Source organism: Trachinotus anak, unplaced genomic scaffold, assembly GCF_046630095.1.
Source record: "Trachinotus anak isolate AG129_WGS33_773 ecotype Australia unplaced genomic scaffold, CSIRO_AGI_Tana_v1 ptg000018l, whole genome shotgun sequence".
NCBI classification, from domain to species: Eukaryota; Metazoa; Chordata; class Actinopteri; order Carangiformes; family Carangidae; genus Trachinotus; species Trachinotus anak.
Genome location: NW_027273869.1, coordinates 16,074,210 through 16,098,272, shown reverse-complemented (window position 1 = coordinate 16,098,272; position 24,063 = coordinate 16,074,210). Strand labels below are relative to the sequence as shown.

General features: G+C 41.7%; 1 protein-coding gene across 1 annotated transcript; it reads left to right on the top strand.

Moving 5' to 3' along the window:
• Positions 1-12,493: 12,493 nt before the first annotated feature.
• On the top strand, positions 12,494-15,274 carry rps16 (ribosomal protein S16). Its single transcript, XM_071502544.1, has 6 exons — positions 12,494-12,599; positions 12,689-12,740; positions 13,316-13,417; positions 13,812-13,908; positions 14,010-14,057; positions 15,088-15,274. The coding sequence occupies exons 2-6, from the start codon at positions 12,693-12,695 to the stop codon at positions 15,231-15,233; spliced, it is 441 nt and encodes a 146-aa protein (XP_071358645.1). The 5' UTR covers positions 12,494-12,599; positions 12,689-12,692; the 3' UTR covers positions 15,234-15,274.
• The last annotated feature ends 8,789 nt before the right edge of the window (positions 15,275-24,063 follow it).

Sequence of the window (24,063 nt, the reverse complement as noted above, 5' to 3'; positions counted from 1 at the left end):
GAAACAGACACATTTCATACTGGGATGTGTGTTTCTTTAAGGCCGAATGAGTAGTGACAGCCTAATAAGACAAGGCTATTTGAGTGACCTTGTTTCCTAGAGAAAAGAGGCTAATAATAGGCCAAAATCTGGAGCTGTGGTGAAGCCTGTAGTAGGTTCGCACTTAACACTACAATGAATCATCCCATGCAAGCCATGGAAAAAAAGATAATCAAAAGATAATCAGAAGATGAGCATGTGAGGAAACAGACCACAAGACAACAAGGAACTGTAAGAGATAAGTTTACATTTTTTCAGAATCTGTCTATAAATAGATCTCACATGCCCATATGTAGATTGAAAGCATTATTGGCCATTGTATTTATTTCCTCCTGCCCATACTGGTCATGAAGAGTTCCCATCTTAATTCCAACAGGAGACATGGAAGACGAAAATCAATCTTCAGTCCTCGTTCTGTGTTAGCCAAATTTTAAATGAGGCTTTAGCAGCAGAATTCGTCAAATTAACAGTATCTTCCAAAAGAATGACCTTTTTAGTCAGTAGTTGATAAGTATAGATTTTTCTTTTTGGGCCGCTTACAGCAAGCTGTAGTCACAACAATGATATGCAACCTCCCTATAAAGATGATATGCATTATCATTAACTTTGACTGTTTGTGTATCTTCATTCTTCTTCTAGCTCTGCTTTTGGTCTCCACCAACTCTTGAGGAAAATATCTGCTTCTTCTGCTTCTTCTTCTGCTGCTAATTGTTCCACGATGTTCATCAGCTAGTCTCTAACTTTGCCTGTGTGCTGTTCTGTCCTCAGCAGTGTTGTAACAGTTGCCCACTGCTGCTGAACCAGAACAGTGAAGTCCCACCAAAACAATGACTTAAAAGAAGCTAAAATGTGCTGTAAAGCTGGGAGGCGGATAATAATTCTCTGTAGGCTTGTCACTATCAGCAACCCAGGTAGTCAGTGTACTAAAAGACCAGTTTAATTAAAGGAATGTAGTGAAGTATCCGAGGTTCCTCAAAGTGATTTCCACAAAAGCTGAACAGGATACTTCCATAGAAAGTATTTATCTCTTAGATTATTTTAAGGCAGTGGTCGGGCTGTTTTAGAGTCCTTCTTTTAGCTATTGAAACCCTCCACATTATTTCCATTCACCTTGATGAAAAGAAGCATGAGTGGAAAAACAGAGCCATTCAGTCTCTAAGCCTCAGCCCTATCAGGTTTAAATGCCACTTACTCATTGTGAACTGAACTCAACCCCGTTGATGATCAGGGGCCAGCAAGCCCAATGGGTGCATTCTCCAGGGTCAGAGGTCACAGACCATCCCATTTGTCATGGGCAGTACTTCAAGGCACTTCGTTTCACATGCGGACAGGTTCGTGTTTCAATTAACAGGTGTCATATATCTCATTTCCTAACTGTGCTCATCTCCCGCAACCTTGGTAATCCGAATATCTACAGCAAGTTACAATGGATATCTGTTGCCTACAGTGTTTCCCATGACTAGCATTAATCATAGTCAATTCATTTCAGCCAGTGGTTGAAATGTTGATCTCGGGATGTCTTCAGATACATGAATTACATTTCTAAAAAGTGATTTGAAAACTCACAAGATCCATTTCCCCACAATTGTCTTTAAATCAAGAAAATGATGTCCACCACAGGCCTGCACAGCTTTTAACTTTCCTCCATTATACAGAGATGATGTGCAGTTAAGTTCCATCCACACGCTTCACAAAGGAAGCCCTCAAGCAGCAGCTTAAAAATAGATAAGTGTTACTTGTGCTACTCTCCATCTTACAGTGCCACCCACATATGATTATTACCCTTTATGCAGCCATCTGACTATTTTCTGCACTAACCTAAGCTGTTTACTGTATAAACTAGAATAAAGCTTGCAGGCAAAAGATATCAAGGATTTATTACTTTGCCTCATAGTGGGACGATCAATTACTGCTCAGAAGAGGCAAAACACCATCTACTGCAGGATTAGAGCAGACAGAATGGATTTATGCAATGCATGATGACCAGTAATCCAACATCAAAGTGATGTGTATTTTTTGATTAATTTTTTGGTGGGTGTGAAATTCCCAGAAACACAGACTAAGAAACATAAGTCATACTTTTTTCAGTTAGATTAAATCTCAGTTAAAGTGCAGTATAATGTTTTATTTGCCTCCACCTCTCTCTTATAATCTTAGCCATGACACTATTTTGTGCAAAGGCAAATAAATTTAGTTTTCTGTAATATAGATGGTAGCCTGATTAGTGAAGAGCTCTCTGTGATGTAGTTTAAATTTAGAGTGCAGTATAAATTGGGTCAAGGCGGTTTTAGTGCCAATATTCACAATCCTCGTCTCCCATGTCTAGAGTGCAGCCAGAGGAATGTAAATGTGCATTTTAAACAACGTGGACGAGGTCCCAGACAATGTGACACACTGAGCCTGGTGTTCGGGGAAACAGTCAATCGCAGTGACCTGGTGTAGTGTTTGATTCAGCTTTGTTATCTGCGAGGCACAGGCCTCACAGCAAGGTGTGGCAGCGTCACAGCTGACAAGGTGACGACTGACACTGTTCATCAAATGTTGGTACATGTCAACAGCTCCAGTCTGCACTTACCTGAGCTGGAGGGGAGGATGATGGAAGGAGTGGGACTGATGCGAGGGCACAGGAGCGTAGGAGGTGGTGTTTGCAGTCTCCACATTCTCCTCACAAGAACTAGAGGGTGACTTTACCTTCACATGAGCCTCCAAACACAGAAACTGCAGAAAATTCACCTGTCTCATGGGATCAGCATCCTCCAGTGCAATCCTTTTCCGTCACTGGTGAACTGAAAACACACCAAAATGTTCAGAGTTCATGGTTTGTGGTGCCCCAAAGGTAGACAGATTTTTCTACCTCATGTACTGACTCCTGAAGTACCCGTTCCTCTCACAGAAAACATACCCTGAACTCAGTCTGAACCTTAAACGAGCTATTTGTAAGTTTTGCAATTGCTCTTTTTTTGCTTCTATTTCTATCACTTGTGTTCTTCTACTGACGTTAGCATGCTAACAAGCTACCCCTTGAGCTGAAGCTCTTGGCAAGATTAGTAAGTAAACAATTGCTGATGCTAACATTGGCTATGTAGCAATAGCTAAACTTACAAATAGTACAAATTATATATATTATATATATATTATATATATATATATATAATATATATATATATATTATAATACAAATTTTGGGAAATACATTTACTTGCTTTCTTGCTGAGACTCGGAGAAGATGATTGATACCACTCACATGCTTGTACAGTAAATATATAGCTGGAGCTAGCCGCTGGTTAGCTTAGCTTAGAATAAAGAGTGGAAACACCTGGGCCTATTTCACAAAGATATTTTACACTGGGCTGCAGTGTTAGGCCAGTCTTAACTTTGTTCATACATTAGTCCAATATAAATAAGAAAATAAAGACTGACTCATTTTAAGCCAAAAACATTAGACACTTTACCTGCAGGCTAACTCAGGCCTAAGGCCAATGTTACCGTGGTTACGATCAGTGATACCTGCGCTGTCATTAAAAAAAAAAACAACAAAAAAAAACAAACAAACAAACAAGCAACAAGAGAAAATGAGATATGACAGTTTTTAGAGACTGCAGCGATTTTTTCCAAATCAGATTTTTCTTTTAACTGTTACACTCCTTGCTTTCTGCTGGGGGTAAACAGAGATGAGCAGTTGGATGCAGAAAAATGTCTTAATTTACCCAGAATTCATTGTACCACCCTCCAGCTCAAGATAGTCAGTATCTAAATTTCTTTGTGCAACGGATGAATTTAGACGTCTATCTGAATTCTAACTATTTGTTATATCTAAGCCAAAGTCAAAGTCTATCTCTGTGAAACTGGCTCCTATCCTGACTCTATCCAAAGGTTAAAAAAAAAAAAATCCAGCGTGTTTAAAACTCCCCAATTAACATCTTATACATAGCGTTAAAATGTCAAGTTGCAGTTATATGATGACTTCTTGTTGTTGGCTAAGCTTTGCTAAGCTAACTGTGTGCTGGCTCCAGCTTACTGGACGGTATCAATCATCTTATCTAACCCCCGGCAAGAAGGCAAAGAAGCGTATTTCCCGAAATATCAAGCTATTTCTTTAAATATCATCACTTTGATCATCTGGACAGAATAAGACAGAATTAACATGAACTAGTTGCTGAAGCTCTGGTTTCAAAGTGTTGATCACACTTTGTAAAATCACACAACGAAGCTGTAGATGTAAGTCCCGAAAACAAGTCCCGACACCGAAGCAACCCAAAAAATTCCAGTTTGACAGATGAATAAACATAAACAGACACGACATGAAAGGCGGGCAGGAAGTGTAACCCAAGATAAACAATCAGATTTATTTTGAAAGCCCACGTGACATCATCATAACAAGGTCCAGCGGCGGGCCGGCACTAAAAATAGCAAAGACGTCAAAGCGCTGGTACATATATGTCCATGAAGTGTGCGGAGAGCATTCCCCAGATAATAGCAGATGTCCCGTAGATTGGAGCCTGGTGAGGAGCTCGCCCACACACGCCTGTTGCATCCCACTCCAGGCGCTGGAAGCTCACCTGGGAAAAGCCGGTGTGAAGGCTCCAAAATGATTGTGCGTGGGGTTAAAGGGGGCATTGAGATCTGTTTTGGCCTTATATGCATTGTGTACATGAAGTGGTTCTTGACCCCTATCGCAGAGGCTGTGATGGAAAAAATTAGTCGGGTTTGGGGAAACAGAAAGGCAGCAGCTGCATGTGAAGACGTGCTATTTTACTGTGTTTGGTGCATTTTGATTGGTCAGAGCTAACCCGGGCTGTAACAGGTCCACCCAATGTATGTGAATAGTGGCTAAATAAATGGTTTCATTATTACCTAAGCATCTTAAAAAAGACCACTTCTGCATCTGTTGCTGTCATGATATTGCATTTCCTCCTCGTTTCTGCTTTTGCTTTGCAAATAAAGGGAACTTTAGTGCAGTTCTGCATTTGTTAGTACCACTAAAATTGAAGAAGGATTCACTTTGAACAGACTAAATGAGTACAGCAAGGTAGAAAAATTCCCAATCTGGGAAATCCTATCTTTCACAACAAGCCCTTCCAGCTTCTGATGGATTGAAGCCTTATTTCAGCTCAATGAAGTCATCAGTGTCGTGTGTTGCTCTGATGTGCATGATGAGCTTGGCCAAAGCCTGGCTCTGCTCCTGCTGCCGGGCTTCTCCGCTGCTGTTGAGGGAGGAAAAAAACACAAGGCGAAGGGGGGGGGGGTGAAGGAAAGAGTCCACGACATCATCTCTCCAGGCCTTTTAAGGAGCTCTCCAGTGGAGGGCTGAGAGCGCTGGCCCACTTTCCCATCAGAGCTTCCCAGCCTTGTCTCCTCACCCCCTGGGAGCCTGGAACACAGAGTGACTGAGCACAGACTTATAGACACACCAGGAAACACAATATGGATATAATATACTTTAGAAAAACATACCAAAAATACTCTGACAAACTGACTGAATACACTCTAAGACAGTGGGGACAAACTACACGACGTGGCGATCATTTGTCATGTGCGCTTATGAGAGAAATAGACCACAAGTTGTAACATGTACTTACCATGTTGTCAAGGTCACACTTCATCATCTTTTAGACATTTTAATATGTGTGCCGGCACAAGCAGAGTGAGGGAGAGAAATGAGGGGATGCTAGTTGCTGCAAGTGATCATATTCATCATTGTATTTCCAGATGTTGTCAAGGGCCAAAGCAGGCTGGAGCTCAGTGTTCCACCGCCTATCAGATAGTGCAGAGAAGAGGGGAAGGGGGGAAAAAAAGAGCAAAGAATAGAATAAAAGAGGAGGAATAAAGGAGGCTTTAGTGCAGTTGTGACCCTCTCTGGCTGTATCGCTGCCGATGTCAGCCAGGCCCTACATGGCCCCGTTCTCACCCCACTGCCACTGCCTCATACGTGAACCCTGACCAGAGTCAACCCACACACACTCGCACACAAAGGGTGAGATGGAGGAGAGTACAGTAAGTAGGGGGAAACCGAGAGCGAGATGGAACAAGGAGGGTGATGAAGCAGATTGTGTGGGCGAGCTGAGTGTGTGTGTGTGTGTGAGTGAATGGGTGAGTGAGTGAGTGAGTGAGACTGATCTAGGGGAAGTACCGGTGTGTGTGTGTGTGTGCGTGTGTGACAGCACAGACAAATGGCGAGTGAAAGGCTGTTATGTTGGCAAGTTTGGCCCTGCTCGACTGCCAGATCAGCTTCATGAATTCAGCGTTTGAAGTGCAGCTCTGAGCTCCTCAACCTGCTCTGTAAACAATAAGCCCTGCTTAAATACATAATGAGGCTTTTCCAGTCAGCTGGATGGAATAATTTTGTTTTCCTGAACCACATCTGATGGTTTATTACTGCCCATTTAGTCCAAATAAAGTCACAGAATTTGAAGAACTGCCTGTTTTTTTTTTTTTTTAAACATCACCTGAAATGTAACAGGAGTCAAACTTCTAAATGCATAACTGTAAATCTAACATAAGGCATCGAACCAGTTCAGTAGTTCAGTATTGAGTAATACGTTATTATTATTATTATTTATTAAAAATGTGTCTGTGAAGGGAGTTAATTTTGTTTATAGGACAAAAAACATGAATTTAGCTCCAGAGCTTTGATAAAGCAAAGTGATTTTGTCACATTTGAAAATGATTTAATTGTTTCACCACTATTTACTCCAGCAGCAGAAATAATCAAAAATAGTTAATATCTCCAGCCTTTGTTATGTGAAAAGGTGATGAATCTTATGTAATTTAGTGGAATTCGAGCATCGATGGTTGACATGGATGTAAAGAAAAAAGATATATTTAGCTAAGTGCAGTTAAAACACTGTCATCAGCCAATTGACTGGCATATGTTGCATCACCATGACAACGCAGTTCAGTCTCCTTCCTGAATTGGGCAGATTGATAGATAGATTACATAAGTGGCTCATGTAAATCAGTCAGATTTGTGCAACAAGTCAAAGGGAAGAGCTTGAAAAGGAAAAATGAGATAATTTTTTAGGCTATTTGAATTCAGCACTACTATTTGGGTAAAAGCATTGCATTCTGGGAGAGGAGACAATATGTCCGCTGCATGATTGAGCCTGCTTGCTTCTGCATTATCCTGTGGCCCCAGCTCCAAGGCCAGATGGAAGTTGACAGAGCATGGGACAGCTGCAAGGCTCATTGCTATGTGGTAAATGCGTGCTGAAATAGCCAAATTAATGGAAGGGGCTCAAGTCCAAACTGGGGTTCAATACTGGGCTACATTTTAGTGCTGTGAGCTGTCAGTCCAATCTGGCAGACATCAATATTTACTGCTGCCATGGCACAGCAGCAGGCAAAATAACCATCACTTCTAACGATGACTTTGTGGCAGTTTCAGGAAATCCCACTTTTTGTGGCACATTGAAGCACCACCGTGGGATTGCTGTTTCTTAGGAAGAGGCCTGAATGAATCGCTACTGTTCTAAAATTCTGATGCATGTATGATTCTCCTTAAGAAAAAAAATTGCAGTTGTTGTCGAGGGATATTCTGTCTAGTTGTATCATGTACAGTTGCAAAATAAGTTGTTTTTTTGCAATAAGAAAATTTGAGCATTCGAGGACATTTCAGAGGAAAAATGGCGAGATGGAGCAAACTATTTATGGATCCTTGTGCAGGGATATAAAAGGTAAGACCTGTTGCCTTGAATCACATTTCTCCTGACTTGCAGATTCATGGGCCTCACAGCTGCTTTTTCGGGGAAGACACTTTTCTGCCTCATGAGCCGAAAAGAGTTTTCCCTGCGTTGCCATGGCGACCGCGCTCCTGTGTACCTCACAGAACCTTTTTGCGCCCCTCATGGCCTCTCCGCCTCCCAGTTTTAGCAGATCTTCTCCTTCTGCTCAGGGAAACTTCAATTACCGACAACACTTCTTCGACCACCGCAAGGCCTATTATGGTCAAATGAGACGCTATGGCCGGCCGGGAGCAGCATCTCCTCCCCTGTAAATCTGAGAACGTTGTCTCATGCTCAGGGTGCTGTGACAAGACAAGGTCAAAGGGTCGCGCCTCCAGGTGATGTGTTTCCATAAGGCTGTGCAGAGGAACTGCACATATATGGTGTGGTCTTTATTTATTGCCAGCTCTTTTACTGGATGACTGCAGACTCTCTTCCTTCTGCAAGCTCTGCACCTCTTCTAAACCAACGGAGCTCTGTGTTTGCCTCTTTGAAAAAAATGTGGGATTCTTGGGAATCTTAGATCTTCTTAAAACGTTATGATTTAATCTACCACGTGTAAACAAAATAAGTTATAATGTGACGGTGTGGGGGTTTCAGTCTGCAGTGGAACTTGTGCTGAAATACCTCTGGCCAAAGCAGTAATGTGAGAGCGTTTAACTTCAAATGGCTGAGCGGTCTGGACATTGTAAGGTGAACTTGACAGTTAGCAACACAAAAGGATTGTATGCTTTAGCGGGCTGCTGAACAGAGCAGGAAATCAGGGACGATTCAGCAACCTTAACATGCTTCCTATGCAGACGGTGACGGGGGGGCCCCAAGTGACCCCTAACACAAACAGGGGGTTTATCTGAAAGCTTATCATCCAGCCTGGGGTCTCCACACAGTGCTTCCTCTGTCTGCCTGACTCTGGTGTAGATATTGGCACTCTTCAGTCAGTAGCTACATCCCTAAACTGTGTCTGTTGGCTAATAGACTCCTTGACTTGTCACGCATAAACTGAAAAGGGAAGGAACAAGAAAAAGAAAAGAGAGTGTTCTGTGGAGAAGAACAGACTGGGCTCCGGACTAAGTTCTTCAAGTAATGACTGTTCAATGGAGCAGGCTCCATTTGTCACTATAAGACCATTAGGGAAAAGGTCCAAACACCTACTATATGTCTTCATTTATTAAAACCCTTTCTTCTGACTCTGAGTCCACTTTACATCTGAGGGAAAGCAGCCTCTTGAATTTAGAGACTACTTTAAAGCTGCACTACACTATGTTTTTTAAATCAACAATGAAGCGTCTTGTTGTGAAAGGATTCGGCCAAATTGAAGGACAAACAGAGAATTACCACCTGCCTGCAGTTTGCCTCAGCTTCACAGAGCATTTATTGTCTTTTAAGACATTGTTTTGGCTCTACGGCCCTGAACTGCACCGTGATGGTTCACTCTCAGATGAATCAGCTTTAGACTACCTGCCCAGCAGCAAACAGCAGAAAGACAAAGTTAGCGATGAGCTAATAAACATTGTGACACCATATACTTCCTATTAGAAATTAGTAAAGACCGAAACACAGTCACACGAAGACTGGGTAGAAACCAAGCAACAACCTCCATGTGCCAAAAAGTGCAGTTCTTCGAATGGCCACTTGAGTCTGGCTCCAAAAGTGAGTCAGTCGCCACAGACTCTCATGTTAAAATGTTTGACTTTACAGCAGAAATAAACAAGTTTTGGTCTCTATAGCTAATTTCCTCTTTCATGACAACTGTACGGGGTTGAATTTTTATATAACTCATCTGTTTAAATTTTATTAAGGCTTAAAGTTATGCATAATTGAGCCCACTGACCTTCAAAACAGCTCTTCAGAAACCTATGAGTGACGTCACGGAGGCGACATCCATCTTTATTTACAGTGTATGGTAGTTGTTGGCTAATAAGTTAGCTCTAACAACTTTATAAGGTGATAATATGTCAACATTGTGTCAGCTTGTTCTGCTGCCTCCAAGTGGCTAAAAAGTGAATTAATGCTACTTTAAAAAATGTCCACTGAAGAACACGGGCGAATGTCATCAAACGTTAAATCTACGCCCTGGTACAGACGGAGCTCCATGCACACCGCAACGGTCTGAATTTGACTCCAGAAGTAGAGACTGGAAGCAGCAAAATTCATTATCCATCTAGAGCGGCTCATCAGCAGGCAGCCCCGGGGGGAGCACACATTCCCTCTGACAATAAAAGAAGCCAGGTGCCTGTTCAGCCGTGGCCGACACTGTAAACACCACTCTCTCTGCAGTAAATGTCAGGCATAGGTGGGCACTGCACACCGCACACGGCTCACGTCACTGTATACAGATTCCCAAGATGCTATCTATCTTCAGTCCTTCTCTGACCCAAGAATGGCCCTGCTTCTTCCCTCCTTTAAGGGTAAGACTGTGTCTTGAGGCTGACACTTTTCTCTCGTCTGCAGTGTCTGGGCTGCACGATGTGTGTGCTTGAGAGTCCCGATGAGTGTCCCTCGCAAGGCTCTGGAGAAAGGCGCCCGGTACAGTTTTTCACCCTCACATCAGTCCGTTTGAGTCAATCACCACAAAGCCTCCATTTGTTTTTGTCAACTGCACATCCATGGTGAATCATGAGAAAACAGGGAGGGGACCACTTGCCTCCAGTTTCCTCCCACAAACTGCAGGGTCTAGTCTGGTCACATCAACATTGTCCAACATTGTGGTCAGATCAAAGACTGTCTCTTGTGTAGGACTATGGTTTGATATTTGGTATCCAAACATATTCCCACTTCACCATGTCATTTCCCATTCCCATACCCCTGACCCTCAGCTCCTCAGCTCCTCAGCTCCTCAGCCCCAAGCAGCACTGAACCACACGATCTCTGTGGTTACACTCACCACAAGCTTAAAAATTAGGTTTGATGAAACCAAGCTGCAGTGAGTTTGTGTAGTTTGATGTAAGCTGTCAGGCGTTAATGCCAGGCAAATTAATGCTCTGCAGTGATCTCTGCCAGACAGCCCCTGGTTGATGATACAACCTTGCCCCCAGCTGAGATGGCAATGATGTCACACTTAAAATCGTGTTATTCGTGTTACCAACACCAGAGGGTGCTGCTGTTTAGGGATTTTAAAAAAGTGGCCGAGAAGGGGACATGTTTAGACTTGAAGTACAATCTTACATTATCAAATCATGTAGCTTATCACAATTTTTAGAAGCATCCATGTAAGGTTCCTAAAAAAACTGTGCTACTGTATTCTGACTCCTCCCCTTTAGTTGGCAGCAGAACAGTGCTGCTGCTTCTTCTGGTTTTTGTTGTTTAGACAGCTTCTTTTCCTCCTCTGAACACATAATCTGTCTCTCTCAGTACTACAGAGAGAAAACCCATTCACTGCTGCATTTCCAGACGTTTCCAGATTTTCACAGCACTTGTGAAAAAAAAAAAAACCAAAAACCAAAAACAGTTGTTTCATCCTCAGACTTCTTTGTGCTTCCAGCCAGTGACAAAAGCATGTGAATGGTGACTATAAATAGTTATCAATCGTTTATCATGTTGCAACTCATTTATTTAGAAAAAGAACAGGTTACAGTAATCCTGCCATAATATATAGCAGACAGTGAGCCAATAATTAAGCAATTTTTGCAAGTAAATGAGTTGCAATGTGGCTTTATTAGACCCAAACACTGATGGACTCTTATTAATAGTAATGAATGAGATATAAACAAAGGTTTCAAATTTTATTTTATTTGTATTATTTTGTACTTTATTGTAAGTAGGCTAATGGTAGTAGCAGAAGTATTGTTAAAGAATGTTTATACACTTTAGTGACTCAAGTCCACTGTTCAGCTCTGTAGGCCATTTTCACAGCAGACATTTTCAGGGAAGGCACAAGTGGAATTCATAACACGAAGGCTCTGTTTGTATATTCCAGTGAGCCAACAACCACAGTAACAGGACTTGCCTATTACTGTGGAATGCAGCTGTCATTAATGTTATTAAATACACCTGTGCTTATCCCAATATGACATATTAAAGTGTCTGCCTTAAACAAAGGTCAGCCAATCTTGGTGGAGGGGGGTGGTGATGAAAAATCTTTTTTATCTTTTGAGCACATTTTGTTTAATATATATGATTTTGGCAATGGATGTCAGTATTTTAATGGTAGCTATAACCTAAGTATTTTATCTTTATCACAAAGTAAACTGCCTTACTCCAAAGAACAGGCCAGATTCTTGATATAGGTCCCGATGACTAATAGTGACAATGATGCATGGACATTTCATCAGGCCTGTTCATCTCCAACTACAACACAACACTCAAGATACTTCTGTGAAATTAAAATAACAATACAATGCACAGACAAAATTCTAAAGCTAAATATGCTCCAGTCAGGTACATCAGATTTGAAACAAACAGTAAATCCAGGACACTAATGTCATATTGGCTGGTTGCAACAAGAAATATTATAAAAAATATATAAAATAATATTATTACATTTGCCACTGACATGACATACAAACTATGTAGGCCAAACAAAAATAAAGTATGTGACACTACTGCACCATAACCTCTACTCTTTACAGTATATAAGCTGTTCAAACAAACAAAAAGTCGCAAGTTAAATCATTTTCAGTAGATAATGATTCGCCTAAAAGCCAAACTGGTTTCTAATAATAAAAAAGACCTACACAGCACACAGCTGATTTCATGACCATGACAAGTAAAATGGAGGTAGAGCGAGAGCAACTGTCGCAAACCCTGCCACCAAGCACGTCGGAACTGTCGTGCAATACCCCTGATGTTCGGCGTGTGAAACCCCGTCGGTCTCTCCGTACGGCACCCTAGCTGAAGACGGTATGTTCTTCAGCCTGATCCGATAAAATAGAATAAATTGCGCTTATTAGCTGGTCTCTAATATAACTGTCTTGTCTTGTGTGTTTTAGAAACATGCCAGCTAAAGGTCCTCTGCAATCTGTCCAGGTTTTTGGACGTAAAGTAAGTAAATATATAGAAGTTAATCCACGTGTGGTGTTGTGGCTACACAGTCTTGCTAGCGCACATTAGCTAAACTAGCTAACACGAAGTGGTGTTGTGTCGTTGTTTGACACCGATATATCCCTATAATTTAATTTAAATGGGTTAATATAGGTCTAAGACGCGCTGAATCTTTGTGTGAAGCTCTGGTTGTGTCACACGTAATTGTAAACCACCTCTAAAAGTGTTGCTGGTTTAGCCATCCAACTTAGCTTACCTAGCTAGCCGGGTGGCTCATAGTGGTTTGGTATCTGATACCTTACAGAGGATGACAACGTTATTGTTGGCTCACATGTCTCCTCACGCAACCAAACATGCACATTTCTTTTTTTTTATTAGGAAGTCAAATTACTTAAATCCATCACATGTTCAGAGAAATAAAGAGGAACGATCAACAAATGTTTGAATTACCGGTAAATCAGAATGATGCTAAAAGTTTAATTCGCTCAGTGTGTATACATGTGTATACAATAACAGAATCATTATATTAAAGCACTTGTTTCTGGTGATATCTGATGATGATGTTTCTGTCATAGAAAACCGCCACAGCAGTTGCCCACTGCAAGAGGGGGAATGGCCTGATCAAGGTGAACGGCAGACCCCTGGAGATGGTGGAGCCTGCCACTCTCCAGTACAAGGTGAGACCCCATGAGAAACATCAGGTCAGGGTGCACGAGTCTGCCATGAAGGAGAATGGCAGGGCGGTGCCTGCAACATCTCTATTTGAACGAGGCTGTGAATGAGGAGATGAGTTGTGCAGCATGAGGTTGGTGATGTTTGTGACCAGCCCTGTAACATATAATAACAGTAATGTTATACTAATTTGATCAAGTGTATGGAGGGTTTTACAGTAGATGATGGCAGAGATTTAGCTACAGAACAGTGTCTTTGGAGCTTGCAGGATTTTTGTAATTTGCCTGAAGACATCTGCATATTTTAAGACACTATCTACCCCTTTCAGTGTTCAACAGATTTTAAAACCTGATGATGTAATGCTCATTGTAAAATTGACATAATTATGTTCCCTTGTAGCTTCTGGAGCCAGTGCTGTTGCTGGGCAAGGAGCGTTTTGCTGGAGTTGACATCAGAGTCAGAGTCAAGGGTGGTGGACATGTCGCACAGATCTATGGTAAGCAGACCTGTCTTTTCTCCCACAAAGTAGTTTTTATAGTTAGTCACAACTGTGTGATTCCAGATGCTTCAATCATGATTCATATTTTTGTCTTCTAGCTATCCGTCAGGCCATCTCCAAAGCCCTGGTCGCATACTACCAGAAGTGTAAGTATTAGATTGGTACAACTAATCACTATAAAGCCTGTTCTATTAATTATACAGAAGCACTACATGTAAGGGTTTGTCAAAATGCGCACGGTAAATATTTCATCTAATTGACCTGTTCTGAGGTCCAAGGTTACAGATGTGAGAAATGTTTTTTGGGAAGTGGTTAATTTTATACACTGGTGTTGCAGTTTACTGTAGTGAATGTGTATAGTGACACTGATGCATGCACAGTAACTGAGGCTACGCATCAAGTCGACATCCCAGATACCTGCCAGCTTCTTAAGACGGCAACTAGAGCTGTACAGTCAACACGGCACTCAAAAGGAAATGATTTAAGTTCAAGCATTGGCAATACACCAAAATGCTGAAATCCAGTGTTGATGGTGCAAACTTTGAGTGTTGTGTAGTGGTATATTAAAGTCTTCGTGCACTGAACAGGCTTCAGCACTGGCACATGTTGCGTTAAGGATTCAGGTGTATGTTGGATTCTTTTAATTTTCTGTATTGTGAAATATCTGAGCAGTTTAACTGTATTTTTGAATCAGAACAGTGATCATATGCTGCTTAACTTCAAATTTTGTGATCTGAGGCGAATGTGACCCAAGTTAAAAGTTTTTGAGCCTAAGAAGAATGTCTGCTGCACACGCATATGGAGCACAGGGTGTAAGGTGTCAGACTATTTGTCAACTGCATACAATTTAATTTTACGTGAAATGATGATATATGGACTTGGTGTATGAAAGATACAGTATGATCTCTACAAGTTGAAACAGTTCCATGATACTTTGTGCCTTGTATCTTCCATCCCATACAGTCAATCTGAAGGACATTTTTAAACTTTAGCATATTCAAATTGAGTGTTGAATTTTAACCTGTAGGCTTGTTTTTGGCACAGGGCTGACATGTGAATAGTACACATGCAGTATTCTGTACAGACTGCACAGTGTAGAGTGAAGTAATACTAAAAACAGACCTATGGGCTTGTGAAGAAGTTACAGAAATAACCTGTGTTGCCATCTGGCTGCAGATGTGGATGAGGCCTCCAAGAAGGAGATCAAGGACATCCTGATCCAGTACGACAGGACCCTGCTGGTTGCCGACCCACGTCGCTGCGAGTCCAAGAAGTTCGGTGGACCTGGAGCCCGTGCCCGCTACCAGAAGTCCTACCGTTAATTCCCCTGTACATTTTCATAATAAATTGGAGGAACAAAGGATTTTGTTTCATTTGTTGTTTTTTTTTTTTAAATTCATAAACCTGCATAGACAATTTGCTTATGACCTCTCTCCCTAGTACTCAACAGGCAGGAATGTTTGCATGTTGACGTGAAATTGCTGGAGTCAGTAACAATTTTTCTTGGTCACATACCACAAAAAGACATGCAGTTGACCGAAAATTATATATTTCTATGTCATGATGTCATGGTTATGAATCATCAGAAACACTGGCTTTTACAGTTAAGTAAATGTCTATTTAAAACACTAATTTCATTGTGGTTGTCAGCTACTGTCAGCCCATGTGCAGTTTCGGGGGACTCAACTATGCTTTGATCATTCCTAATTATTACCAAAGTGGAAAATAAAGACTTTCTAAGGAAGCAAGCTGTCACGACTTGGTGCTGAAACAAGGCCGAGGCAGTTGTTCTTAAACTGAACTTGGCCTTTGGATCAGGACAAGAAAGAAATTACATGCAGGAGATGAATAATACGTTTTTGCACATGACCACCTGAAATAATCAGACACAGACTGTTGCACCAGGGAAACATTGGGTCATTTACATTAATACAGTACATACTGCTCTATTCTAATATTTCTCAGTGATGTACATCACTTAGAAATAACATTTGCTAATATTAGGGACATTTTTATTCCAATTCAAATTTTCTAAAACTTGAATTGTTTGTTTTTGTAGTTTTGGTAGTTTAGTGATATTAAAGCTAAGGACGGGTGTTTAAGACAGATGCAGCCCTTTATCACAGCAGATGAACTGACTTGGTAAGTGACAGGTGTTAGAAATCACATTGACAGCTGAGTGTCCCGGTGAGCTGTGAGTGAGGCAGCAAGTACGACACCGGGATCCTGACAGTGAAGCAGCCATTAGTTAAACCTTCTGCTACTGTGACATATCTGAATGGCTCTGTTGTGAAAAAGGCCTCCATTCACCTGCCTCTCATGATGCCACAGGCGCCTTACGTTTACATCTCATTTTTACATGTGGTCACTTTCATGTTATTGCCACAGTCCACCAGCAGAGGGAGCCAGAAGACTGAGGTGAAGCAATATAAACACATTATTCCCTCACTAGCAGCCATTAGAAAATGTTCCACTGGCTTGCTGCCATTTCAGAATGAGTCGCACAATCAACACATTTATATGATTAATGAATACACCAGACTATAATTCCTCATTGTATTCATGTTTGCCAAAATGCCTCTGAGCAAGGCATTTACTTGCTTGGATAAATAATTTCTAGTCACAGTAGGCTGCTCAAGCTGAACTTGCCTGAAAATGTGTGCAAACAACATATTGCACAGACAAACACTGATGCACATGTTGACTATTGTTGCCTGCGTTGGCTTTGTTATTAAAAATCAGACACGGTAGCCAGGCAGTGTGTTCCACTGCTGGAGTGATGGAAGCTTTTTCACTCACTGTGGCAGAATTTCAGATTTCATTGTTCTGTTTTGTGCGTTTATTGTGTTTTCTCAGCCTTTTCAACCCTGATAAGACAATCTTGTACAGACAATTTACACTTATCAACTCTCAACACAAAAATAGCCCGTTTCCTCCTGGGTTTGGATCGTGTCCAGGTCCACAGTCTTACATCAAATTGCAGCTTTCTTTCCTCATTTTCTGCTGATTCCTTGTTGCAGCGCTGATGCACAAACACACCACTCCACCACAAATACGGGAGCGTGATGAGGTGAGCTGAGCTGAGGCCCAGATGTTGTTGGCCTCTCTGTGGGGCAGCCAGCAGCAGCCGTTCCCGCTCGGTGAGCTCCTGGGGGGGGATCAGGCCTGTTTACAGCCCTCCAATAATCAACACAGCAGGGAAGCCCACTCCCCACTGCTACTGTTGTTTACTGCTGTTTATTTTCTGCCCCTGCCTACCGCCTCACCTCTAAAGGCCATAATGCTACACGGGTGACACTGCGCCTGTGGAAATGGCTGTGTTTTCTGCAGCAAGGAATAAGGGCTGCCAACGGAGATGAGAATAATGCAGATAATAAATGTAGCAAGCTGCAGGGGGAAGGAGGCAGAAGGAGCAAAGAGCTGTGACAAAATTGTGTTTGTGATCTCTGTGATGGTGAAATTGTCCCTGTTTTTTTCTCCTCTGTTTTCTCAGAATGATGTGTTTATATCAAGGCTTAAGTAAGATGGAAATGGAAGAATAAACTGTTGCAATAGGAAACAAGCTTCTTTATACAGTAATTGAAATCATACAGTTATAAAAAACCTTTGAAATTGCCTCTTGTATTTCAGAATAAATGTAACTTTGTATTGGAACGACTGTCTAATCAGCCACCCTTCATACAGGCTTTAACTTTTAACAAAAGCTGTCATGAGTAAATGAGTGTATATGTTTGATAGATTAATAAAAGTCCTTATTTTATTCAAGAACAGCCTTTGGGTTGCCAGGTTGTGAAAAATCCCCTTCGCTGGTGTTTATTCAGCATGACTCTTCAGGTAGACGCCTCCTCCATTTGACCTCTGAGCTTCTCAGAAAGGTCCATTTATTAACTATTTGTTAACATTTATAACTGCTGATTTACACTGACTTTTAGAAAATCCATAACTTCTTACCTTACAAGAATCACTTATTAACAAGTGTAACAGTGGAATTGGTGGATATGTATCACTTACTAATCACTTATTAATATGCAGACTTGATGGCTTATTTGTAAATAAGTAGCTCATGGCCATTTATTTATGACTTGATTAGTAATTAAAGCTAAATAGATTATTCACAACCTCACCACCTAGAGTTGCTCTAAACAATTTCTTATTACTGCACTATGGATGATTAATTAATGTCTTATTAACCATTAATTAAGCTGTATAAATAGTTAATTAACAGTGCTTTCTGAGTGGAGACAAGTTGTTTTTGTGGAGGAAATCCACACAGCTGCAGGCAATGAAGTGCAGTTTTAGAGCACCGTGTGGTTTAATGTAATTTGTGGTTCCACACACTCATCAAAGAGATGTGTGCAGCATGTCAGCATGTATCGCTGTGTTTTCCTCGCTCTCCACAAGCTGCTGCTTCGATTCAGCGACACTGCCGGTGAAAAGCTGATGGGCTGCGATGGTGAATTAACAAAATTTGACTCACGAAACAAAGGTGTCTGAATTATTTTTGCACAAGTCGTTTTAATTCTTGTTGGTGTTTCAATCATGTAATTATGTGCACACACACACATGCACGCACACATGCTGAACCTAACACCTGCCTTTCCTCTGTTAACACCTCTGCCTCTCTAGGTCTCCACATCGCACCAACACTGAGGTGTTAGGCCAGGATGCATTTTGTCATCACGTGCACTTCATCCCCACCTCTGCTCGCGACGCCTTCATGGACGCCCACCCTGCAATTAACACGTGAAAGCATACGAGGAATACACCCTCATCCACACAAACGCCACACGCCTCGATCATCAGGCTACAGTAGAGTCACGTTTTATTTCAGCCTCCTTTCTTCAGAGGGAGGGATATTCATTAACACACACTGACCACTACTCTCCTCCTCCTCCTCCTTCTCCTCCTCCCTGCAGCAGTCAGCTCCTCGTCGAGCCTCATTGCCCTGAATGAGTAAACAACAATTGGTCGAGGGTGCCGGCGGCTGAAGATCAGGGGGCAGTAGCAGGCAGCGACAAATGTTGGCTTCACTGGAGAGGAAACGCAGCTTAGCCAAGCGACGCGCCGCTGTTTGGGCCGAGAGTGATAATGAGGGGGCTAGCTGCTTATCTGTTGCGTTGTCCTTGAGGGCAGGTGATCTCTGTGAACATGTGTATGTGAGTCTGAAGGAAGAGGAGTGTCTCAATTCAGACTAGTGCTGACCTTATTTCATTCTGATCTGCCAATATGATACCAATAACAAAATGATGCTTTTTGTTTTACTAAATAAACATGTTTTTCTACTAATCCTTTTTGTTTTTATGTCACAATGTCAAAGACTCAGTGTGCAGTGTCTTAACGAGTGTTTAAACAATTATTTGATTAATAGACAATCAATAAAGAATTGATTTTAAAAAAATCACTTCCTGCTTCTTAACTCTTTCTCTGTTTTATATCATTGTAAATGGAATATGGAGCTCAATACAGGTTATAATTTGGGTTCTGGACTCTTGGTCAGACAAAACAACCACTTTGACCTTGTGTTCTGGGGAGTTGTGACCTCCATTTTCCAGCTGCTTGCATGGATTTTATTACCTCTGGACAGATCTAAACTAGCTGTTTTTGGTCTTTATGCTAAGCTAAGCTAACAGCTCCGGCTACATATTCACCATATGGAAGTTAGGAAACAAACAAGCTTAAAATGTTTATCCATTCCTTTAAGACAGAGATCTCCAACCTTTTTTTTTTTACCCTCAGAGCCACTTTTAAAAAAAATAAAAGGGGCTGAGAGCTCCTCATGTCTTATTTTACTGGTTATTTTTATTCATTCATCATCAAAACACTCAAAGTGATCTCCAAACTGAATCAGATGAACATGATAATTTAATAATCCACCAAATATCAATATTCAAAATTCACATTCCACCACATTTCACATTTCATTCACATAACACCACTGCAAATAAACATCCATAGGAATCAGAGAAACAAGAATCTGCTGAGTAAGTAACCCAGTGATAGTTGGTATTTAACAAACAGGACCTTAAAATGGTTCATTCACTTCACTTCATTGTCTAAAATGTAAACAACCATGGGTTAAAAAAAAAACGGGGCTCAAGTTGAAGCCAAAAGCTTAACACACTGTATCCATGGCAACATATTTCCTGTTTGTTGGAAAACTTTAGTTTATATCTGTTCTGTTATCCAGAAGATTTGCTGTCAAGATTTTCTGCAGCATATCTGATGTAGACGAACTCGTTTGACTGACAACTGAAAAATTATGATTTGGGGTTGATTTAGTTCCATTTGGTGTAGGGGGGTGAGCTGCCGGCAGCTTGCGAGCCACCTGTTGAGCCCCCTGCTTTAAGTATAGCAAGTCTATGGAGTCTGAGTCGGATATAGAAAGCTGAACAGATATTGTGGTGATTTAATGATGAATTAATTCTGCTTCAGTGCAGCACCAACAGCGTGAGGCAGAACAAAACTTCTCTCACATTTCATATTGATTTAAAGACACTGCAAATATTTCCCTCTGTCTTTTTGTGTGCGCAACTGTGGATTATATTCCTGCGGCAGAAAACAACAGATTTTTACTGTTGTTACATGTTCATATATTCACCTACACATTAACTTTAGCTGCGCAGTCAAAAACAAAAAAGAAAAAAAAAGCAAGCTGTTTTAGATTTAGTAATATCTGATCAAAGAATCAAATAGGATTTGATGCCAACTTTCATTACTTGACGGATACTTTCTGGACTGAGGTTCAGATTCTCGGCCCTGCCCTTTCACTTTGTGTTGGTGCCTGATCCAGCTGGTTCTGGCCCTGCGTCCCCACACACTCCACGTCCCGGCAGCTGATGTTAATGAGGAGGAATGACCCGACATTCACATCGGTATCTATAACATCTGCTTTCCACCCAGGATATGCTGACTGAGGATTTTTTTGACACGTACAAGATTTTCAAATCTTCAAAGAAAAAAAACAAAAAAACTAAACACGAGCCTGAGAGACATGGCACTGCAGACACACAAACATATTTAAAATAGTGGGCCCTGATGTGTTGTGCAAAGAGTTTTCTAAGCTTTCTGGGATTCTGGATTCCTCATTTTCTGAGGTCTGTGTAAGTGGCTCCCTGCGGAGAGCGCAGTGAACATCAAGACTTGCTTCATTCATCTTGGACCAAGCTTTGCAGACAGTTAACAGCTAGCGGTCCTGCAGGTACAGTGTAAGTAAGTGTGTGCATGTCGGTGCACATAAAGCAGCTTGTTAGAGGCAGCAGCTTTGAACGCTGCTCTGTTTGGTCTTTGGTGAAACAGACAAAGCAGATGTTGGATTCGTCTGTGAGGATCTGAGGTTTCAGACGGAACCTGCGATCACTTCTCCACCGCTTTACTCCCACTTTGCAGAGTCATTGTTGGAGAGGAAATGCAAATAAATCTTTGGCTGCTAATGAAGTTTGCTATTGTTCCTATTTTCCTGGAAATAACAGGTTTGTGCAAATTACTCTGTGTATATTCTCTTTCACTTTTTGGAAAGAGTTGTTTATTGTTGGCACAACACGGCTGTGAAACGGAACGATGGTACCAAGTGAGCTGCCACCTGGATGTTTGAAATAAACATTTCAGAGGTCTGGCATGAATTCTGATGACAACTATAAAGTCAGGTCCTTTCTGTTTATTCAACAATCCCACGTTCCACTTAGTTTCGCCCCCGCCTGTTCCCTTGAAGCACCCTTCGTTACCGTCGAGGGTTGAGAGAGAATATGGAGCTGATGATGGATTCATCTCATCTGTTTCCCTCAGCACACAGAGGCTTCGCTGGCTCTCCTCTCAGCCTGTTTTTGGTCTGAAAGCAGCCAGAAAAGGGCTCCCTGTTACTGACCCGCTCTGTTAGTCACACTCTCTGCGGCCAGCATTGACTCATTCCCAACGCATTTAACCTAGACTTGAACTAAAGCGGAATTAGTCCCAGTGCGCTCACACCGCAGAACCTTTGTCTCCCATTAAAATCTGCCTCTGCCTCTGTTTTCCTCCTCTTCTTCTTCCTCCATCTTTGTGCAGGCAGTGTGTCGGTGGGACTGTGGCACTGGACACAGGGTGAGCCGGGTCACGCAGGGGTTTCCCCCCTGAGAGCTCGGGTGTTACGTCCGAGCCAAATCGGGGGGTCATAGGCTACCTCACACACCCTCCAACCTTTAGCCCCCTCAGCTCTGGCAGCGGCACTCTGATTCCCTGCGACAACCTGCAGAGGACCTGCGGTGATCCCCCACCTCAGGGGTCAGTCTGGCCACTCAGGATCTATTTTAGTGAAAACACACAGTTCATACAAGACAGCCTCACCTCCCGTGTGGAAGGGGCGAGCAGATTATTGGAGTTCACAGCTCTGAGGTGGGATTCCAGACAGCTTTGAAGTACAGAGGTTATCTTTCACTGCTGCCACATTTGTTGTTGTTTCTTTAACATGATGATTAAAGGAACACGTCAGGACCGGTGAGGAGCCGAGAGTGTGCACCACATACATTAATATTGTCTCAGCAAAAAAGGCAGAGTTGGAGATGAGAAATAATGCATTTATGTATTGATTATAATTATTAATTAATCATTGTAATTAAGACTTGGTGAGACTGCTGGACCCCCTTTAACAGGTACAATTTAGCTAACTACTGTTAATTAGTGTCTAACTTTAGCCTTAAGTTACAGTTCAGCTAATTAATGTCAGCTATTGTCTAACTTAAGCCGTAAGATAAAGTTTAGCTAACTAACGTTAACTAGTGTCTAACTTTAGCATTAAGTTAAAGTTTAGCTAAGTAATGTTAGCTAGTGTCTAACTAGGTTACAGTACAGCACTGTAGAGTTTATAATTACATTTGGTGTGAGGTTTAGTTAGTCTTTTACCTTTAACATTAGTTTTTATCAGAGGCACTTCCTTTGTTTTCATGAGTTTTACCTGGTTGTGTAACTGAACCGTATAAAAGTACATGTGCCCAACACCTCAGCGCACTGAGGCAGGGGCTTGTCCTTTACTGAGTGTGAAGTGCAACACACTGCAGCTGCGTCTTTTCCTGACGCCAGTGGGAGTTTGGACGTGTATCAGATTCAGCCCCTGAATGAAAAGGCATGTCCATCAGTACGGGAACAACACCAGATTCCAATCTTGTGTTTTGAATTTTAGCAGCAGAGTGATCCCTCTTTATTTTTAGATGAGATATTAGGCCTTTATAGATAATTTGTGTGAAATGTGTTCAAGTCTGAGAGGTGTGTACATGAAACTGGATTCATACTTGATACTTGATGAAGCGGTTGCTGGGATAAGATTGAATTATTCCCCATGGTAACCGTGTTTACTCTCTGTCTTGGTCTGTGTGATATGAGCGACGGTCAGATGTGGGAGGAGGCTTTCTGAGTCCCTGAAAGGAGTCAGCAGCGTAGCAGCGAGGATGCCAACATCAACACTGTTGTATGCAGACTGGATGAGCACTAAATATTTATATGGACCACCTGGAGATAGAGATTGTGGACATACATAACTGATGGGTGTATGGAACATATGTGACCTCCACATCTGCCTGTACTACTGCAAGCCTCTATTAATGCAACTGCAGATTTCCACCTATTTTCATCAGGATAGCTGCAGTTTTTATGAAAAGGAAACATGACATCATAATCATTTGAAAGTTAGCATAAAATATCAACACATGTAGTGACCTTTTAGACCTATAAGGAGCTCATTTCTGGCTCCAGGACAGAGTAAAAGCCGTCGCCAGTACAGCTAAAATACAATCTATAATTGCTCCGTTGAAAACAGCTCCAGATACGTACTTGGCAAAATCAGCTGAATTGTGTCACGGTTATACAACATACGACAGTTGTAGAATTAAAGCACCATCATCTCAACAAAAGCAATATTTATCACTTAACGGTAAAGTATCTGCTAAAATGTTTTAAAAAAACAGCAACGGCGGGCAGGTGAATTTTATTGTCGATGCTCTCATCACTTTAGGGGCCATGTTGGCAAATTTCCCAAAAACCTGTTGTGCTCTTCTGAGGGATCTGACGTCCCGTAGTCAGCTCCACTAAGTGCTGTGTCGCGCATGAGCTCCCTGACTCAGAGCTGTCAGGAAGCGTAGTGAAGAATGTAACTGAGGGAGAAGAGCATGAATTGATTGCCCTCTG

Coding starts and splice junctions, on each gene's coding strand:
- rps16 (XM_071502544.1), top strand. CDS start 12,693: ATGCCAGCTAAAGGTCCTCTGCAATCTGTCCAGGTTTTTGGACGTAAA. Junction 12,741..13,315: donor TCCAGGTTTTTGGACGTAAA/GTAAGTAAATAT, acceptor TTTCTGTCATAG/AAAACCGCCACAGCAGTTGC. Junction 13,418..13,811: donor CTGCCACTCTCCAGTACAAG/GTGAGACCCCAT, acceptor GTTCCCTTGTAG/CTTCTGGAGCCAGTGCTGTT.